Source organism: Protopterus annectens, chromosome 2.part2 (genome assembly GCF_019279795.1).
Source record: "Protopterus annectens isolate FY-2018-M chromosome 2.part2, PAN1.0, whole genome shotgun sequence".
Classification (NCBI taxonomy): Eukaryota; Metazoa; Chordata; order Ceratodontiformes; family Protopteridae; genus Protopterus; species Protopterus annectens.
In genome coordinates, this window is record NC_056730.1 from 595,085,420 (window position 1) to 595,108,077 (window position 22,658).

A 22,658-nucleotide genomic window follows, 5' to 3' on the forward strand; every position below is an offset into this window, starting at 1 on the left:
CTCATCACACTGTACCTGGCAGATTATGGAATATTAACCTTTTGTGTTAACATAGCTCTGTGACTGTGGGTCAGGTAATGTCTTTATTTATACATGTGTGCAATCTATTACATCCAGTACCTCAAGGATGTAAGGAGTGTCATAGAACTTTATTTATTTAGTTAACATTTGCTTAACAGGTAAGTGAACTGGTCTGAGGACTCCTTTCAGCCATGACCCATGAAGCTCACAACTCTTACCTTGACCTTCTAAAGGCACTCACTCAACAACCAACTACAGTATTCATGGCAGACTTTAACTACCCCTCTGTAAACTGGGAAACTTACATTGCCTCTTACTCATTCACAACATGTCCTGGACTTTATCAACACAAATACCCTGGAATAGATAGTGCACTCTCCAATCAGAGGATCAAACATATTGGACCTAGTAATCACCAACATGGAAGAGTGTATTGCAACCTCCCCCACTATATCCTATTAAGTGACAGTTTGTCAGAATTCACGGCTCTCCCAAACCCTAAGAACAAAACTACCTGTGCAGAATAATTTACAGAAGCCATGTACAAACATGTAAATGACTCACTGAGCCTGAAGTTAGTCCAGATCTACCACCAAAACCAAACCACACCAGTGGAATCCTTACCTTAGCAGGCTGTAATACAAAAGAAAAAAAGTCATGGCCAAAATCAGAAACAGCAACTGTCATACAGACAAGAGCTCTGTGAATCAAATAAACAAGAAACCAAGAGGTCTAATAAAATCCAACAAGGCAAGTTATGAGGTGATGATAGCCTCATAATCTAAGGACAGTCACAAGGCTTTCTTCAGCTACGTCAGGAACCTTAAAGGTAATACTCAGCAGTGTGCACAACCTTCAGTGACTAGGGTAACATAGCATATCTACTGGCTGAGAAATTTAGCTGGAACTTCACCCCCCAATTACTCACTGTGAAATCCCTTCTAGCATATCCCCCAACTATCAACAGGGGACAGGTCCTGGAGGTGCTCCCTAAAGCCAAAAACAATGTTTCAGTGGGTGTTGATAATACCCTCGGTCACCTCCTAAACAGCCTTAAACATGACATAGCAGGACCACTTGATGCATGCTTTAAATACAGCCAGGTAAATGGAGGGCCACAATGGTCATCCCTCTTCATAAGGGTGGCCCTTCAACTGACCCCATGGATTACAGACCCATCAGTCTGACAAGTCTAGTATGCAAAGCCATGGAATGAATGATCATGGAAATGGTCGACAAGGACAATGGGAACCTACAAACACTGGACTCATCCCAGCTTGGCTTTGTTAAGGGAAGGTCTTGCCTACTTAACCTAGACCCATATTTTGCTAGGTAGACTTATTTCAGAGAGGCACTATGGCTATGGATGAGGAGAAAACAGTGTATACCCCCTATCTTGACCTGGCCAAGGGATTCTATATAATACCCCACTGTAGTAGTGTTGATAAACTCACAGAACTAGGCACAACACCCTACATAACTCACTGGATTGCCAGCTGACTCTGAGATAGGAACCAAGAAGTGAGGATCGGTGAGACCATCTCCACCACGAGACTGGTCACCAGTGGAGTACCCCAAGGCTCTTTGTTGGGCCTGCTCTTGTTTGGCATCTTCGTCTCAGAAGTCAAGGCTATTATCAAAGGCCTGTGGCTCACCAAGTTCAAGGATGACTGTAAATTAGGACCTGTGATACATTCCCTCCATGACAGCAACATTCTACAAGAGGGTCTAACACAAACAAATGACTTGTGCGAAAGCCACAGATTAAAACTCAATGCAAAAAATGCATTATAGTGCCCTTTGGGAAATCATACACTCAGGCTAATTACTTCACCAATAAAACACCCCTAAGAGTTTACCTGATAGTTAGGGGTCTGGATCATATGTAGATAGCAATTTAGCATTTGACCAGCATATAGCCAAGATGGTAAGAAAATCATTTTATGTCGTCCAACTTATAAGCAAGGGTATGGCATCCAGATCCAAGGAAGTAATAGTAACATTCTACTCAGCCCTTATCAGATCCATCATTAAGTACAGTGCCCCTTTTGTCATGTACCTAACCATGCACTTGCAACAGTTGGAATGCCATCAGAGGTTCCTCACCAGAATAATCCAGGGTATGAATGCCCTATCCTATACAGATCACCTTAAGGCCCTATCTCTGCACTCAGTTTCCTACAGATTACTGGGAGGTGATCTATGCCTAGCAAAATATGGGTCTAGGTGATTCATTCATGTAGACTAATGTCACCAAAAATGGGCATGTGTTTCCACCATAAAGCCCAGCAGCCCCAGGTAAGTAAGCTACTGGCCAGCTGGTGTCCAGTTGCCTTTTTCTTTTCTTTCAGCTGTTCCCATTAGGGGTTGCCACAGTGGATCATCTGTTGTCCTCTGCATCTTGCTCTGTCACACCAACCACCTGCATGTCCTCTCTCACCACATCCATTAAATGTATCTTATGTCTTCCTTTTTTCCTCTTATCTGGCAGCTTCATCCTTAGCATCCTTTTTCCAATAAACCCAGCATCCATCCTCAGCACATGTCCAAACCAATGCAATCTTGATTCTCTGGCTTTGTCTCCAAACTGTACAACTTGAGCTGACCCTCTGATATACTTATTCCTAATCCTGTCCGTCCTTGTCACACCCAGTGCAAATCATAACATCTTTAACTCTGCCATGTCCAGCTCTGACTCCTGCCTTTTCGTCAGTGCCACCATCTCCAACCCATATAACATAGCTGGTCTCATTACCCTCTTGCAGACCTTCCCTTTCACTCTTACTGGTACCCGTCTGTCACAAATCAGTCCTGAAACTCTTCTTCACCTCTCTTCCACACTCACCATTACTCTGAACTTTTGATCCCAAGTATTTAAACTCATCCGCCTTCACCAACTCTACTCCCTGCATCCTCCCTCTCATTCACACATATATTCAGTCTTAGTCCTGCTGACCTTCATTCCTCTCCTCTCTGGAGCATATCTCCACCTCTCCAGGGTCTTCTCAACCTGTTCCCTACTCTCACTACAGATCACAATGTCATCTGCAAACATCATAGTCCACCAGGACTCCTGTCTGATCTCATCTGTCAACCTGTCCATTACCATTGCAAATAAGAAAGGGCTCAGAGCTGATCCTTGATGTAATCCCACCTCTACCTTAAATGCATCCATCACTCCCACCACAGACCTCACCACTGTTCCACTACCCACGTACATATCCTTTACCACTCTTGCATACTTTGCCACTCCTGACTTCCTCATACAATACCACAACTCCTCTCTAGACACCCTGTCGTATGCTTTCTCTAAGTCCAGAAAGACATGGTGCAACTCATGCTGACCTTCTCTATACTTCTCCATCAACACTCTCAGTGCAAACATTACATCTGTAGTGCTCTTTCCTGGCATGAAACCATACTGCTGATCACTAATCATCACGTCTCTTCTTAACCTAGCTTCCACTACTCTTTCCTATAACTTCATGCTGTGACTAATCAATTTTATCCCTCTGTAGTTACTACAGCTCTGCACATCACCCTTATTCTTAAAAATCAGTACCAAAACACTTTTTCTCCACTCCTCTGCCATCATCTCACTTTCCAAGATTTTGTTAAACAATCTGGTTAAAAACTCCACTGTCATCTCTCCTCAACACCTCCATGCTTCTACAGGTATGTCATCTGGACCAACAGCCTTTCCATTCTTCATCCTCTTCATAGCTGTCCTTACTTCCTCCTTGTTAATCCATTGCACTTCCTGATTCACTATCCCCACATCATCCAACCTTCTCTCTCTTATTCTCTTCATTCATCAGCCCTTTAAGGTACTCTTTCCATCTGCTCAACACACTCTCCTCACTTGTGAGTACGTTTCCCTCATTATCCTTTATCACCTAACCTGCTGCACATCTTCCCCAGCCCAGTCCCTCTGTCTAGCCAATCAGTACAGGTCCTTTTCACCCTCCTTAGTGTTCAACCTTTCATACAACTTTCCATATGCCTTGTCCTAAGCCTTTGCCACCTTTCTCTTTGCCATGTGCCTCATCTCCTTATACTCCTGTCTACATTCTTTAATTCTCTGAAAATCCCACATTTTCTTCACCAACCTCTTTCTCTGTATACTATCCTGTACTTCCTCATTCTGCCACTGGGTCTCCTTGTCCTCCTTCCTCTATCCAGATATCCCACCAAGCACCTTTCTAGCTGTCTCCTAAACCAGCTCTGCTGTAGTTACCGAGCTATTTGGTAACTCTTCACTGCCACCCAGTGCCTGTCGCAACTCTTACTGGACTCCACCTGACAGTCACCCTTTTTCAACTTCCACCATTTCTTCCTTGATGCTGGCCTCACACTTCTCCTCTTCTTGATCACCAACATCATTCTACAGACCACCATTCTATGCCGCCTAACTACACTTTCCTCTGTTACCACTTTACAGTCTCCAATGTCCTTCAGACTGGCACTCCTGCATAGGATATAATCCATCTGTGTGCATCTTACTCCACTCTTGTATGTCACCCTATGCGTCTCCCTCTTTTTAAAATACATATTCACCACAGCCATGTCCATCCTTTTCACAAAATCCACTACCATCTGACCTTCTGCATTCCTCTCCTTAACACCATACCTACCCATCACTTCATCTAGCTTCTAGCGTCAGTGTTCAAGAACCGAGGGGACATTCACAACTGTGGGCAATACAGAAGTATCAAACTTCTGTTACATTGCATGAAATTCCTGGAGAGGGTGATTGATAAATGAATATGTAATGCATCTGAAAGTACAATGGGAGTTAGCAGTTGGGATACAGATTAAGATGCAGCACAGTTAAGCTGATGTCTACAGTAAGATAAATAGTTGAGAAAAAACTAGAGATGAGGGAAGAGTCCAATTGGGCATTCCTAGATTTGGGGAAGGCATGTGACAAGGTCCCAAGAATGCTGATTTGGGCAGTCCTGTAGTGGTTTGAAGTCCCAGAAACATTGGTAGAATTAGTGAAAGCTGTGTAAAGGATCCAATGACTCAAGTATGAACAATGTTCGGTCTCACAGAGGAGTTCACAGTGGGAGTCGGTGCGCATCAGGGTTCAGCTGTGAGCCCACTGCTGTTCATACTGCTGAAGGACTACATTACCAAACAGGTCAGAGGGGCATCAAAAAAGTTGCTCTGACCAAGAACTTCAGAAAAGGATAGTGGAATGGAATGCAAAACTTAAGGAACATGGGATGTAACTGAGTACAGATAAGACAGCTGCAAAGGGAGCAAATGGGGACATCAGAAGAAGCTGAGAATTGAACTAGAAGGGAAAATAGTGGAAGAGGTTAACAGCCTCAGGTATATGGGAGGGGTGGTTCAGGAGAAGTTAGAATAAGGAGGTCAAAACCAGAATCAGAAGGGCTGCAGCCAACTGGCACAGAGTATCAGGTGTAGTATATGATAGAAGAATGCCAAAGAAACTGAAAAATAAGTTGTACAAAACATTGGTGTGACCAGTGCTTCTGTATGGTACAGGGACCTGAGCAATAAAGGCCAAGCAGTTGAGGAAGCTAGAGGTGATAGAGATGAAGTACCCGAGACTGGTGGTAGGATGCACATGTAGATGTTCAGGAACTCTTGGGCAAAACTGGGTTGGGTTGCATGGCTAGGCTTGTAAAGACACTGGTGGTCATTAGCCTAGTATGAACTTATGACCCTATGACCCAGACGGTGTAGGCAAACATGGTGTTGATTAGTATTCTAGAAGGAGAGATGAGAAAAAATATCTAATATGTCTAGTTTTAGTCTCTGAAAACTTCCCTGCAGCTAGGAAAGTAAAAGCTGTACAAAACTTGGTCTCCACAAGGATAAAGGAGACACAGAACTTTGCTGTCTGTGTATGGGCAATTCATGTGAACCAAGCTCTGTGAAATAGCCTGATCTATACAGAACTGATCAATAATGTCTTAGTCACTAAAGTTATGGACTATTGTACACTACCAGTACTGTTTTTCTTGTTGCCAGATGTCTTCTTGCCCATATAGATGGGAAGCAGTGGTGTTAATGGCTACTTGATGCTGCTGTGTGACTGCTGGATCTCAAGTATTTTTGCTGTGTTCAGAGTGAATATTTTCACCGTGCTTTGGTCTTTTGTAGTGTGGTGCAATGTCCCCAGTTTATAAGTATGAATTGCGATTATGTTCATCTTGTATGGCTTTTCATATCATTATGGCCTCATTTCCCTTCCTGCCTTCATTTGCATGTCATTTGTATATAGTCTGTGCAGTACATTTCTACTCATTGTACTATAGTATGGTGTATATCACTGTGAATCGCTACCGTTACCGGCCTACACTGGCCATTTTCTGTGCAATTATTTATTACATGCTATTCAACTTGTGTGTGAATCCCAGAAACTAAATGGGTCAAAGCTAAATATGGGAAAAAATTAGTTCATAGGTTCATAAATTCATACGTACTTACTACGCTATTGGTCTTTGAGGACCTTAAGAACCCTAGTCTTACATTCCTGTGGTAGTTTTTAACCCTTATGTTTTGTGTACAAATAGCCCATGATCAAGGCAGATCAAGGATGTTTTGGGACACTTACTTGTTCTCCCTATTCTTGAGGGCCACAGATGCTAAACTGGGAGTGAATTTGCTGTTTCCCATCCATTCTTCCACTTGATTTATGTGAAGGAGAAGATGGTTACATAGAAGAGTTATTCTTTAAGTTAAAGTACTGATGATTAACTTTGATAAAGGCCTTGGGATTAAAGTCAAAGGGAACTACACGCCATTTTATAACAGTGTTAGTAAAATAAAAAAGAAAACAAATTAGTGTTCATATTTTAAGATGGGTTTTTGTTTATATAAATGTATGTTTGTGATCTCCTGAAAATAGCTCACATTTCAGCACTGCATAAGATAAATTCCTGAGGCTCAGTAATCACAAAAGAAGACATTATACCAGTGATATGGCTCGATGGCAGACAGCTTAAACACTTTAGTAATTTGATGAAACTGGAAGCAAAAGGCAGCAGCATTAGCAAAAGCAGTGTATGCAGCTCATTAATTAAATACTTCTAGATGCATGATGAAGAGAGAGAGAGCAGTAATGTGGAAGGGTTCATAATCATCTTGTGCTGAAAAGTACTGTTTGTGTACTTCACAGGGAAGATAAGAGACACCATTACTTTAGTAATGTATGACTTCTAATATGCCAGCTCCAGTGTACAGAGGGGTAAAGCTCTGACTGTGATCCAGATCCAGGCAGCTAAGGCTCGATTGCCCAGCACTGGAGGAGATGGAAGCGAAGGATGGGAATGAAGGGCCAATGCCAGCTGCCATCCTGGGGCCAGTGCAAATATCTAACTGCTACTATGCTGGTACATCAATAGAGAGTAGGTATATGGCACACAGAACTGATTAGGGGCATGTGTTTGGCTTTGCTAGGCTGTTAACAATGGTCTTCGTAATACATTCATGCAGTGGGAAGGTACTGTAGGCTCATGCTATGATATATGTGTGCATGACAATCAAAAACGGGCTCCATTGTTGGGAAAGTGAATAAGCTCATGAGCTATTGGTGGGAAGCAGATGTTCTGGACCTGGGGAAGCAAAAAGGTGATATATATAAAAAATAAAAATGGGTTCCAGCTAGGGTTAACCACTGAACACTTAAGATACTATGTCCACTCTTCTTATGTTATTTATTCTTGCTCATTTGTTGACCATGCAAGCCTACTGGGCACAAGTGTCCACAGTAGGTGATGAGACAGTAGGTAAAAGGAGGCAGAAGGAATCAAGCCCTGTTGTCTGAGCTACAGGAAGCATCGTGCCCTGTAGTCTGGGCTACAGGAAGCATCGTGCCCTGTAGTCTGGGCTACAGGAAGCATCGTGCCCTGTAGTCTGGGCTACAGGAAGCATCGTGCCCTGTAGTCTGGGCTACAGGAAGCATCGTGCCCTGTAGTCTGGGCTACAGGAAGCATCGTGCCCTGTAGTCTGGGCTACAGGAAGCATCGTGCCCTGTAGTCTGGGCTACAGGAAGCATCGTGCCCTGTAGTCTGGGCTACAGGAAGCATCTTGCCCTGCAGTCTGGGCTACAGAAAGGAGCTCATTAACAGCTCAAAAGTCTAACCCTCTGCACTAACTGCCAGTAGAACTCCTTGTATACAGTAACATTTTTACTTCATGCATATATTTGATTTTGAAAAGTAAAATGATTTTTATGTATTTTTATCAGGTGGATAGACATTACTTGACCACTTCAAGTTTTTAATATCCATGTTCAAACTAAGAAGGATTTGGTAGACAACCAGGCTTATGGTAAAACATGGTACATTTTTGCTTTTTCCAGAGTAAGATTTTGCTACTATTTAACATTGTCCATTAAATAAGTGGTGATGGACTTTCACATTCATATTGCCTAGGCTGGAAGGCAAGAGCAAATCTAAAACTTCTGAATAATGTCTGCTTTCTATTCCAACAAGCATAGATAAGTGCTTTCTAATGACTTTGGTCACAAAAGCTTCAGGTATATTTTTTTCAACTGCAGCTTTCATAGGTACAGGACATATGTCTTGCAGCAAATAGGTGGAAAGTTTTGCACTGGATCTTTCTTCACTATTAATATTCACAAATTGACTCTTGTCTTTTTTAATCTTTTTGATTTGAACAGCATGTTTTTTCATCATCAAACCATGACCAAGGACATCAATTTAATGCAAATGTCCTGAACAAATCAGTTATACTTGGTGTCCACTTTTCCCCGTAGCAGTAGTTTCTCGTGTAGACTTCATCTCCAGGTATAAAACTTCCCAGCTTTGTATATTTACTGAAAGACTGTTTCCGAGCCTTCAATTTTCTCTGAAATTTTACTTTCAAATCTGACAAAAGCAAATCAAACCTGGATCCCAGCTTTTTGACATTAGCATTTCTGCTGGAAGTAAAGGTATAATCATTTAAGGAGCAATTATATAACCGAACCAGAACTATATTTTTTTATTTATGCATGTTTTACTATTTTTCTTCTTACTTTAGTTTGTATCTCCATCTCTGCCAAGCCATTAATTATGAAATTTACACTAGTTTATATGTTGAATTTCATTTTAAGTTAATATGGTTTGCAAACTCTGCACTAGTAAAAGAGCTACTGTTAGAAATGAGCTTTTCTAGTATAACATGTATGTTAAAACCTTGTCTCGGCTTTTCAGTAGTTGCAAGGTATACATATCCATGCAATATGAATGAACAACTTTCAGGACTGGAAACATTTGCAAGTGGTAGACTAATTCAGTGTACTTGCAGTCTCATGAATGTAAACATGAAGTCAGTTGTGACATGCTTACATCTCTTTCCACCTTCTGATGACATAGCCGGTTTTAGGCACCCCCAGTCCTAGGGGGCCCCCAACCACAGCAAGTTATCTTATCTTGATATTTTGTAACATGTCTGTCAAACCAACAAAAGCAAGTACAGCAATCTTGTATACTTAATAAAGCAGGTAATAACAATAACTTATCTCATTCACAATTCAAACATCTTTAGTTGTAGTAACAGTATTTTGTCAGGTAACAAGCTTTACAATTTCATTAAATATTTTACCAATGATATAATGATCCAGCCGAGTTAAGCCCAGTTGGTGGACATCCTCTTCACTAAAATTAACAACATAGCCAGTTTTAGGTACCTGCAATAACTGTGGCTGGAGGGGCCCTTAATTATCAATGACTGTGTGGGGCCCCACAAAACCGCTGTTGGTCGGGAAAATGAGGAGAAAAAATGTATTAAGTTTCGATTATACTCTTTAACCTGAACAGGACTGTGATATGACCCTGTTAGGACAAAGCTGCAATGAACATAAGCAAAGTAGCACTACAGAGATCAGCAGCCCAGGGTGACTGATCTCATTGCAAACTGTGGAGTTTAAGAAGAGCTGATGCTTCTAATCTTCAGAAATGGTTTCTTCAAGGTTTTATACATACTGGCAGAACAACTGATACTATAACTTTCAACATCTTTGCTGAAGAATTCTGTTCAGTGATAAAAATAATAGCATAATGAATGTGTCTTTCAGCTTTTCCCAGTTAGGGGTCGCTACAGTGGAACTCTGGTCCGCTAATAATTGGCAGTAGAGTTTTACGGCTTGACGGCCTAACGCACAACCTTCAATGAAGGAACACGATGTCGCCACACAGAAGACGCCTAACTGAGAATCAAATGGGCAACGTCTAACTGTGAGGTGACAGCGCCACCAAGAGCACCAAATAATAGCATAATAAAGTCTCAAAATGAGGAACACATTTTATATATTACTCTAATTCATTTAAAAGTTACTATAATAACACATTTTGCATCAACATGCATTTTAGACAATAAGTATAAAACTCTGATGACTGGATTTATTGTGACAGAGCAAAATTATGACACAAAATCAGGAATATCTGTGAAATCAGGGATAGTGATAGGTATTAATTTACTCCTCACCGAGGTAAATAAAAGTGACTTATCCCTGTTGCTGTTTGATGACTGCTAAACGCAGTCACTGATCTTGTGTAGTAGTGCTAGTGTTGTACAATGTACTTGCTGAAATAAGTACAAAATTAGCATTGCTGTGGTGCGTGTGTGTGTGTGTGTGTGTGTGTGTGTGTGTGTGTGTGTGTGTGTGTGTGTGTGTGTGTGTGTGTGTAAAAAATATCACAGATTTTATCAATGCACATATCCAATAATGCCAACACACACATTATTCTTCAGGGTATCAATAAAAATGTAGCTAACAAGTGATTATATTTCAAAAGTGAGGCATAAAATATATCACAGAGCATTCAGACACTTAGATCTTCTAGGAATCTGGTGGCCCCTACTCCCTAAACTGCATAAATGGATACAGGAGGCTCCCTTAATCATCCTTGACTGTGGGGACCCCAAAAAAGCTGTTTTTGGTTGAGGAAAATGAGAAAAAAATGGTTTCATTTTCTGATTGCACTGTTTAGCCTGAATGGAGTTATTATATGACCCTGTTAGGATAAAACTGATAATAGCCTTTGTCCTCAACCACAAATATTCTAAAACATCCTTGCTCAGATGTTTGTGAACAGAAATTTACCGTAGGTTATGAGGGTGCTGGGATTGTGTAGTTATCATTTCCTTTACTTTTCTAACAGACCTCAGAGGTATACAAAGAAGGTTACTTTAGCTCCTGTAGGGCAGTGTACTGCCTGGTAGCAGCAAAGTAGAATACATTATTGCAATCATTATTTATTTTCACTTTCCTCACAATCGAACATCAGGCACATATACAGCTGGTTGCCTTTGGGGTTAGGATCAAGAGTAAGTAGGCATGCTATGTATATGTATTTCAGCAGTCACTTGAAATATATGACTGTGGCCATTTGAATCTCTGCTTTCATCCCAATCTAACACTAGAGGGTTGCATAGGCAGTGACTGTCTTTTGGGAGGATTAGGAGGCAGGCAGTATTCCCCGACATGATCTGTGTATCCTCACAACAATTGACTTGTTAATTTATTTTGAGCTACTATTTTGTCAGCTTTGAATTTTAAGCCTTGGATACAAATTGTCTTCATTGAAAGAAAAAGTAAGACTGAAATTTTTTTCTTACTCACAATTTTGTTTAGGCCACTTTTGGATTAAAAGGTTGGGAAATGCTCTAGCTTCTGGGGCACTGGCTTAACTGAGTTATTTCCTAAATGGTTATTACTGTGCTGTCTTGCTCAAGAAAGTATATTGAAAAGACGGAAGGAAAACTAAAGCTGAACAACAATATTGAATTTCTTTCCTTGATCATCATTTCTGTTCAAGCCATCATTGGGTAAAAAATAAATAAACTTAAAAAGCACTTTAGAGCATATATAAAGTTATGCCTTCATGAAAAAGCTGAAGAAAAAAGGTAAAATGTGAGAAATGGAAGAAAAAGTATTGTGCATAAGTGGGAAGCCCAACATGGGGCAAACAGAGGGGAAACTCTGGGGTGTGTTTTTTTTTTGAGGGGCTGAAACAGTAAGCAGTGCCTAGGGTTCCATTGCACATTAGTTCTCCCCTGTACATAGAGTTGTTGTAATGTATCATTGTTACACCTAAATGCCAGTAACTGTAAAATATCCCTTTGTGAGATGGGCCAACACAGTGTGGTATGTATGCCTGTTGTAATAAGATCATTGTAGCTACAGGTCAGTCTGTGTGTACTACTCCTAAAAGCCTGCAGCATGAACTAAAAAGATGGATAGAAGTGGTGGCAGTGACAGGGTGATACTTAGACTGAAAGTGCCCAGGGGGCCCCCAACTTGACATTTGCTGGGGGCCCCCAAAATGCTTACACCGGCCCTGTGATGAGTCACCATATGCATGATTTAGCTAAGCATTTCATTCTAGGCCTTCCACAATGAGGTTAATACGTTTTCAATATTGTAGAACAGCACTCTTGAGTATATCCTCTGAATGATACATGACTAGCCCAGATATTTAATGCTGGCTTTCTAGAATGGTATGTAATAAATTTAGGCTCACATTTTTTAAGTGAGATGTTAAGGCCTCTTCCTGGGATTGTTACAAAGTTGCATATGTAGCTCATTTTTTTAGTTTGATTAGTATAGACTGATGCATTATCTATAACATTCAAAAAGTGGTCATTTTTGGGGAAGGTGTCCTTGATTCCTCTTATAGATTGCTGACAAATCATTACACAAATGTGACAAATCACTGCTTGATTTGGTATGTCTAATTCTGTATCTGTTTTTCTGGAATGCGTATCCTGTTATTAAATTAGCATTAATATGACACTCTCCATGTCATTAAACAGCGGCACACTCATATGTCTTCAGTAATACTTCCCATTTCCAGTGGCGGCTGGTGACTTCAAATCAAAGGGGGGCTGCAGGAGACAGCTGAATGGGTGAGTCAATGGGAAGGGGCGTGGCCAACTAGAAAGGGGAGGAGCTATGCTCAAAACCACAAAAACTAAATGTACTGCCCTGGGTGCCAAACCGTCATTATGAAAGTCCAATCAAGACAAAATGAAGCATAGAAGAATAAAAATATTTCAATGCATTGGCTGCATGACAGCTTAATATCTAGATGGAAACAAAAAAGGTTGTGAGGCATGAAAAAATAAATTACTTTTTTTTAAATACATTGATGGAATGCCAGTCAAAATCAAGTATAAGAAAAACAAGCAGCACTCAACTCAAACCACTTCTTGCACTGCAGTTCTAATTATAATTTATATTCAGCTTTATTACAGTACCAAGTAACATGCTGAAAGTAGAAATCTCTGATGCCCCCACTTGTAAAAATGTTCCTTATCCAAAAAAAGACCTGCTGCCTGACATCTACTTGTTTCATGGAGAAAACATGATCAAAGTAAAAAATGAAAAGCAAGCAAGAAATAAGCTCAAGATACAGTGCTTAAAAGGATTACTGTACAGGTTATGGACCACACGATTGGCATTCTGTTTACGGGTAAAGCCTGCAGAGATGACTGGAAGTCTCCAAGTGTAATGAGACTCTTAAAATAATCCTTCGAAAATAACCTGTAGGACACACCACTTTATTCAGCAGAACAAAATAGCAGGAATGAGCGCCGATGCATCTAGCACGCTTCTTCAGATACAAATTACTATATCAAGACTCCACTATTTTATATCATTTCCTAGATTGAACATCCTGTTGCTTAATTGTGCATTCAATGATTAATCAATTTTCAATTAAAATAATTAGAGAATTCATCACAGTTAGTAAAAAATGCAGCAAGTAGATGTAAGAATAATCAAAAGGTTCCAACTAATTCAAAACTTCATGAGCATTAAAATAACATTAAAAACCGTTCCTTATATGTAATATTAATATTAAATATCTGATTATGATATGAATGTTAAAAACTGAACATATTTTAGAGAAATCTCTCCTGAAAATTCTGTCTGTACTGATGGTTTAAACACATTTAAGTGTAAGCTTACATACACATTTATAATTAGGTCTGTTTATATTTCTGGAATTTGTGTTATAATTTACAGAAAGACTTAATCAACTTCATATCTAACTCTTCTATTAAGAATTTTTTAAAACCATCTCATAAAAATCTGCGACATTGCATGCATCGTGTATGAATCATTTGTAAACGATGTTACCAAGCAGTGTGTAACGGGTGTCATCATCACTCTTAAAATAATGTAATCCTGTCCTTTATTACAAATACTGGCATATGCATTTCAATACCCAAGGCTTATACATTATCTAGTTAAGTATTCTCTACATGGCAACAGAAAGGCTTTCAATGTTGGCAATTCTTTAACAGTATGCTTATTAAAGCTTACTTGCATCTTGCAATCTCAGCCAAGCTTAACTAATGGTCATTAAAGTATTGCTACTTAAACACAGAGCAACAGGCACTTTGAGTAATAAGCATAAATCAACAGTATAAAAAATATGACAGAAACCAGACCATTCTGTAAAAATCAAGGACAGATGAAAAGCCACTCTAGTACTTGTGTCTACCTTGGATGGGGGGGATACTCTGCACATTTACACTGCATAACTACTCCTTGCCTTGCTTCGACACATCCAGAGTCACTACATGGGGGAGTGGGGTGCAACAAGTATGTCACAGTTTGAAATGTCTCTGGCTGACTTGTGATGGCCCTGACACATTTGTCATACCTCTCAACCTCAGAGCAAAAAATCTGGACAAAGCCATACAAAGAAATGGGACAAAGGCCCAAAAATAAGGAACATTTTTAAAATATTGTTCTTATAAACTTAGAAAGATAATAGAGGTCTTGCATTAGTATGAATTTTCTGAATGGTATGAAATCTGAAACTCAAATGTCTGTCATTATTTTCTAACTTCAGTCTTTAATGATTTGTCACTAATTTGCCAAAAAACACAATTTTATGAAAAATGGACCAAAAATGTGATGTAAAAATATAAAATAGCAACACAATACAGATGGGAACCTGTCAAAGATGGGATACTTTAATATTAGTACTGCTAACTTGAGCAGCTGACAAAATAAAAGAATCTACATGCATTTCTGAAATAAAAGTAATCTAACTGATTATTACAGTTATTTCTTAATTATAAACCCTCCATGTTTTCTTCCAAAATTGCTATTTTGTGGAGGGATCATTAGGGGAAGAGCATAATTTTGAGCCAAAATCAGGGACAGTTGAGAGGTTTGGCTATGCCTAATTCTATAAAGCAATTTATTTGCATGTACCTCTCAACCTGTTAATGCAATAAATCTGGACAAGGCCAAATATATTGGGGGAACATATAAACAGTACTAAAAATTGCTGTTGTATAAACTGAGACAGTTGATAGAACAGGTCTTACTTTAGCATGCATTTTTCTGAAGGTTATGAAGTCTGAAACTCAGTGTGTCATTATTTAGTGACTTAATTCCTAAATGATCTGCCAGAAAACCACAAATTTTATGAGGAACAAACCAAAAATAAGAAGCAAAAAATCTATTCATTCTTTGAAAATCTGGACAGTTGGGAGGTATGGTTCAGCTGGGGCTGCCTAGGTTTGCCGCCCTTCCCCCCTCACAAAACCATGGTCGAATGGAGCCTCCCCCTGCAGCCATTCCAATGATCCATTACTTGGCTATTTCACTCCATTTACCATAAACACTAATGTGTATACTGATTTACTTCTATGATGATTTGAACTTCATTTGAAAGTTTTATTTTGCATTTTACAGCACAAACACTAAAACATCTGCTAAACAAACTTGGCATTAAAACTTCTCTGCCATTGAAACTCACATTCATTGAAACAACATTGAAACCCACATTCAAAGAAAATACATTTTACCCGTGGCAGATAAAGATTACTTCTGGGCTATTTTCAAATCATAGGCCCCTTGCATATGAAACATACATGTGCTCTTTGATACACCTTCCTATTGCTTTGAACATTTTTCCAGTAAACAATAAAACAAAACGCATGCACCAATGACAAAACTGCCCAATTCAGAACATTTCCATCATAAAAGTCTACTCAAACTTCTACAGTCCACTATTATCAGTAAATATGCACAATTTTACAGTCCACCATTATCAGTAAATATGCACAATCTCTGAAGTAGTAAAAAGTCATCTAAATAATTCCATGTTAAATAAATCTGTAATGAAGAGGTTGCTGCTAGCAATCACCTTTATATTTCATGGTTTCATCGAAAAATAAAGTGTCTGATGCCCCTGAGGAATAAATTGCCTAAATTACATTAAAAATAAGCTAGCAATATTGCAATAGGAAATGGATGGCAAACTGATAACAGGCTCATAGTTAGTATCTTAACTTTCAGTATGGCAGCATTCCCCCCTTATGGGAGTAGAACCAACAACCTTCTGCATCAAAAGCAAGTACACAACCTGTTGTGCTATTAACAATGCAAGCTGACTTAGCATAATCAACACTAAACTTCTCTTCCCCTGCAGCTCTCAGCTCCTTGTAAAATCTACTCAATACTCAACTGCATCTCAACTTTGCAGCACAAGAAATCTGGAAAATGCCAAATTTATTGGGGTGGGTCAAAAGGGCAAAAACCAGGGACACATTAAACATTGCTTGTATAATCTTGGAAAGCTGCTAGAGTAAAATTCAGTGTTACCACCATACATTTTACTGCCAAGGTCCCTGTGCAAAAGAGTCAGAACAACATACCATTATGCCAAATCACCTGCTTTGTGAAAGAGTGGAAGACTGAAACTTAAATGGCTATCATTTAATGAATTCAGTTCTCACCATAGCTGTCAACCTCTTAGCACAAAACACCTGGAGAAACCCAGTAATGAGGGAATACAGCCCTCAAACATATTCAGCGAATTCAGTTCTTGCCATAGCTGTCAACCCTAGCACAAAAAACCTGGACAAAGCCAATAACAGGGTAATACAGTCCCAGAAATAAGGACAAATTTCAAATAGTCATCTTATAAACTTAGAAAATTGCTATAATAAAAGGTTGTGTTACTATATATTTATTGCTAGAATAAAAAGTTGTTTTACTATGTATTTTCTGAAGAATATGAAGTCTAAAATTCAAATGCCTGTCAATTTTACTTCTGACGGAACAAAACAATTTTCAGCAGAGGCCCAGGGAGAAATACTGTAGACACATGTCTTTGTAAAATGGCAGGACACCAGAGCAAATTCATACAAACACAGGGATAAGATGCAGACTCCACACAGAAGGCACCCCAGCCAAGAATCAAACCAGAAAACCTATAGCTGTGAGGCAACAATACTGACACTGCACCATCAAATATGTAACGAGTTAAACATTCAGAAACCTGAAGTCTGAAATTCAAATGCCTGTCAATTTTATTTAACATTTGTTAATCAGGACAGTCTGACTTGGAACAAAAAAACAATTTTCAGCAGAGGCCCAGGAAGAAATAATGCAGACATGTCTTTGTAACATGGGAGGACACAAAAGCAAACCCATACAAACACAGGGAGAAGATACAGACCCCACAAAGACGGCACCCCAGCCAAGAATCAAACCTGAGAACCTGCAGCTGTGAGGCAACAATGCTACCACTGCACCATCAAATACCAAGCATTGCAACATTTACAAACCACAGATATTATGAGGAACAGATCAGATCAAATATGAGGCAAAAATCTGCAACTTTTTTTACAAATGGTGGTGGGTAGGGAATTCAGGTCTTTAACACCTGCATACAAGGTGCAGGGTACAAGCCTGCGGTATTCCCTACCACACCACCAGTATATTGCACCTGGGGCATTTTCACACACACACACACACACACACACACACACACACACACACACACACCTGTAGCAAAGCACCATAAATCCCTGTCCATACATACATCCGAGTAAGCTACGAAAACCCATGCAAATCCACACCAGACTCCGACCCCGATGTGAGTTCCAGGACAGTCACACACACACCTGTGGCAAAGCACCATAAATCCCTGTCCATACATACATCAGAGTAAGCTACGAAAACCCGTGCAAATCCACACCAGACTCCGACCCCGACGTGAGTTCCAGGACAGTCTATGCAGTTTAAAACTGCATAGACTTCTGGGAGCTCCGTTCTTCATGTTTCCCAGTCAGGACTGCTGCTGAGACAATCTGCGCATGCTCCAGACTGTCTCAGCAGCAGTCCTGACTAGTGCACGAAAGTCCGTGATTTTTTTAATATTTTTCTTTTTATTTCTTTAATTTTTCTTTATTTTACAGTTGAGGGGGCTGCAGTCCAGTAGCACGGGCTGCCCCTGCCCATTTCCTTATTCCTTATAAAACTGTTTACAGAACATTTTTTCACTGAACAATGTAAATAGCAGCGTGGATCAGTATATATAGTGAAAACACAGCCATACAAACATTTTTGATGTCTCTGGATTCAAGATATCACTGCTAAGCCATTCTTCTCTAGCTGTGGGTGCTTTTGCTCATCAGGTGAGGTGTAAGAGATATTAAAATCATGGGGGTTTCCGCACCACCATCATGTATTCTTGTGAAAGCACAGGTCCTATACCATAAGGTAAAACGTCTGATGAAAGGATCAGCTGACCTGTCTGTAAGATGAATAATAACTTTGTAGCTCAGCAGACTGCAGCAGTTTTAATCTTTTGAAGTGCTGGTTTTTCTTCTTCTTTTCCTTTTCTCCATTACAGAGGATCAAATTTAGCACTCCCATCCTGCTCCCATGTGTGTGCGCATGTTTATATGTATGTATATCAAATTTAGTACTCCCATCTTGCTCCCATGTGCTCGTATATGTTTATATGTATGTATATCAAATTTAGCACTCCCATCCTGCTTCCATGTGCGTGTGCGTGTGTTTATATGTATGTATATCAAATTTAGCACTCCCATCCTGCTCCCATGTGCGCACGCGTGTGTTTATATGTATGTATATCAAATTTAGCACTCCCATCCTGCTACCATGTGCGTGTGCGTGTGTTTATATTTATGTATATCAAATTTAGCACTCCAATCCTGCTGCCATGTGCGTGCGTGTGTTTATATGTATGTATATCAAATTTAGCACTCCCATCCTGCTCCCATGTGCGCGCGTGTTTATATGTATGTATATAAAATTTAGCACTCCCATCCTGCTCCCATGTGCGCGTGTGTGTTTATATGTATGTATATCAAATTTAGCACTCCCATCCTGTTCCCATATATGAGTTTGTGTAGAGTGTGTGTGTGTGTGTGTGTGTGTGTGTGTGTGTGTGTGTGCGTGTGTGCGCGCGTGTGTGTGTGTGTGTGTGTGTGTGTGTGTGTGTGTGTGTGTGTGTGTGTGTGTGTGTGTTTGAGGATTCTATGATGGACTGCTGCTTTCTCCAGGCTAAGTTTCTACACAGGTGGAGATAGACACCAACTCCCCATAACTCTGAACTTAATTAAGAAGATAAATGACAAATTAATAAATTAATGTTTTAATAGTTGCAATAGTACACATCTGAACCTTAGTGAGACAAGGCAGTAGCCTTCCTCAGGGAAAGATAGAACTATGGTTCTCACTTCTTAATTCAGTTTGTGTGTGTGTCTTTTGTCATGCACTGCACTAGTAGTTAGCACTGTATTCTGACAGAGTATCTGCAGTATAGTCTTTAAGAACTTCAGTAATTGCAGTGTATTTGTAAAGAAAACTGAACAGAAATGGAATAACTGAAATCTGCATCATTCAGATGTAAAGAGTGTATGTTTCACTGAGGGATTAACAATTGTGTGATTACGTAACTGTAGTATATCAATACATTTTGCTGAATATCTTAGTAACTACAAGCTGATTGGTCTAAGGAATGAGCTATGTTGAATAAATTGCTTCTCTGAAAATTAATGAAAATGTGCACAGAAACAATATATAACATTAATTTCTGTACTTTCTCTAGAATCTACATTGGGAAGAAACTGTCTGCTTCACCTGCAAATGCCCTGTAAGGAAAAAAAGGCTCATGGCTGAAGACTAGATTTAGATCCAAGAATTTCATATATCACTCCATGAATTATGGATGCTTGCTGCAGATAAATTTTTTTGTGGACATAACTGATATGGATACAAAGACTTAGGTTTCAGGATGTCTTTTCGTCACATCTGTCTGCCTCCTCATCTTCGTCAGGTGTCAGTGGCTTACAGACATTTCTTTTTCTTTTCTTTTTTCTCTGAATGTAAAGTTGCAGATGGGACTATATGATACATGGATGCATTCATGTGCTAAATTTAAATTCCACTCAAATCAAACAAAAGTGTAGTAATTAAATGTGATTTGCAAATAGTACTTGTGATGTAATATGTGTTATTGATTAGGATGTTTGATTTCATGTTACTGAAAAAAGAAACATAGTCAAGTCTACACAGAGTTTATTTTGAATTAAAGCAGATGCTCAGATATGTATTTCATTGCTGATAAAGTTCCTCAGCCCGAGGTGTTTGTGTACATGCTACATTGCTAAGGTTCCTACTTTGGATAATGACCTGAGGTCCAGCTTACCTGACTTGGTTGTAGTTCAGGACAGGTGGATGTTAAAGATCCCATAGCACTTATCAGTGAAGAGCAGGGGAAGGCTTCCTTACCATTCTAGCATTAACAATACCACTCTGGGTATCCCAGCAAAAGGGATGTATTCCTAATATTTGGTTGGCAAAATCCAATAAACAAAACCCCAGAAACTTTAATAACTATTAACAGTTCTCTTGCTTGGATTTGACAAGTAATGTCCATTGTGCCCAAAGTGCATTTATTGAAATTAGAAGTTGTATTTCATGTGCTTATATAACTGGTATCTCACAGGATGTCACTAAAAATACACTGAATACAGCAGTTCATGTAGTAGCATTTTAGAAATGATTATTAAAGACAGCCTGCTCTCCATTACTAGCTGGAATATTAAATGAAGACTGCTGCACAGTGTCAACATTCTTAAACACAAAAAGTGACCTAACTTGCTGAAATAAAGGTAAAACAGCGACTGACCCATCTATCACATCTGCCTCTTCCTTTCAGTGTTTCAAGCCATAAGTGACTGAATCTGTTGAAAGTGATTATATAAGTTTTCAAGACCAGTTAGTAAGATTCTTGATTTTTAAACATAATAAGTTAATTGTTGAAAAAGTACTATTAATTTTTGCTTTTGTTGTCCTGTTTACTTCATAAAATAAAAATAAAATGAGGCTGCATAAATCATGAACACATTCCTGAAGGGATCGGACATAAATACACAAAAGCTGCACATGATGGAACCTTAGAGAAAAAAAGAAAGTCCCTTTGTTATTTGTCAGTGCGGTGAATAAAAAAAGTATTCCTGGTTAGTCTTTTCTTCTGGTGAAACTGTTTTTGCTGTCTGTCTGAAAATACATAAGATGGAACAGTAGAAGCAGGTTAAAATAGTACACATTGATAATTGCCACATGCATAATAAAATACTTTTTTAGTATTTTCAGTTTTATTTAGTTTTCAAAGGATAAAAAAAAAAAAAAGGTGAGGATGGTTGTCTCCATCCTGGTGGGGGGTGGGGCACAGCTGGATGAAGATAGCCACAGTCCCTTGGAGGAGAGATGGCATCATACATCAAATCCTGGAGATGGGCTTTCAGCTGGCTAAAACATCCTTGATGGTAGCCTTCATTATCAAGTATACAGCAGCAACATGCACTTGCAGGGGGCAGGCACTGTGGGTCCCTGTGGTGAAGTGATTAGCTTATCTCCTCAGCCACAGGAGGTCGGCTTTTGTCATGCAGTCTTCCTCACTGCTGGGGTGCCAGGTAGGGTACAAGCAATGCCCATGGCTGCCTGTATGATGGGCCTGTCTGGATGGATGTTATAACTATGCTGTACTTTACTGTATTGGGGTAATTCCCTGGTTTGCAGGAGCAAACAGGCAGAGTCCCAATGAGAGAAGTTTGATAGTCAGCAGACATGGGGCAAAATGCATGCAGAAAATTAAACAAAAGGCATTATGTAACTTCACATGTAAAGTCCATATCTCTCATCAATTTGTAGTGAATACAAATTAATATTTTTTGTATAGGAAATAAAGCAATAGAATTTGAAAACATTGTAAGAGAGTGAGAAGACTGGAATAGTATAAAAATTTAGACTACTTTATGTTGACCTGTCAGAGAAACACAGAACATTCTTATTCATGTTACCCATTCTAAAGAAATTTGGAGTGCAAGGTACCATATTCAAGGGGAATTTCATTTCTGTTTCCCTTCCTTTCGGACAGATCTCATAGTTATTTATGTCATTATAAGGACCTTAGAGGAGGTAATGCTGTATCTGCATTGAAGGTGGATAACAACCCTGTCCATCCTACATGCCTTCCACTAATTTTGTGCACATGGGCAGTTGTTTTTTCATTCAAGCTCTGATCATAATTCCATATCAAGCAGCCATTCCGCTATAGATTCTGCCCCATCCCCAACATTCTAAAATTTCAGAGAGACTTGCATTGCAGATCAGTTAATGTTATCTGCAAGGTAAAGTTGTATACATACAATGCTCTTTGTGTTAGGCTTTTACTTAGCCTATTTTCAGAAGCAGTAATTTATTTTGCTTTTGCCTTCATGCGTTTAAATGTAGTTCATCTACAGTTTTTGGGAAACTTTGTGTTCTTGTTTCTTTCATATTTTTAGGACTCATGATTTTGGAAGGC

General features: G+C 39.4%; 1 protein-coding gene across 1 annotated transcript in view; it reads left to right on the forward strand.

Annotated features, from left to right (window-relative positions):
* The window catches only part of LOC122795736 (BCL2/adenovirus E1B 19 kDa protein-interacting protein 3-like), an 864,428-nt gene extending 843,443 nt beyond the window's left edge, over positions 1-20,985 (forward strand). The window contains exon 6 of the mRNA XM_044064046.1: positions 19,896-20,985. Coding sequence (XP_043919981.1) covers positions 19,896-19,944 — 49 coding nt within the window. The 3' untranslated portion in view covers positions 19,945-20,985. The remainder of the gene's footprint in view (positions 1-19,895) is intronic.
* The last annotated feature ends 1,673 nt before the right edge of the window (positions 20,986-22,658 follow it).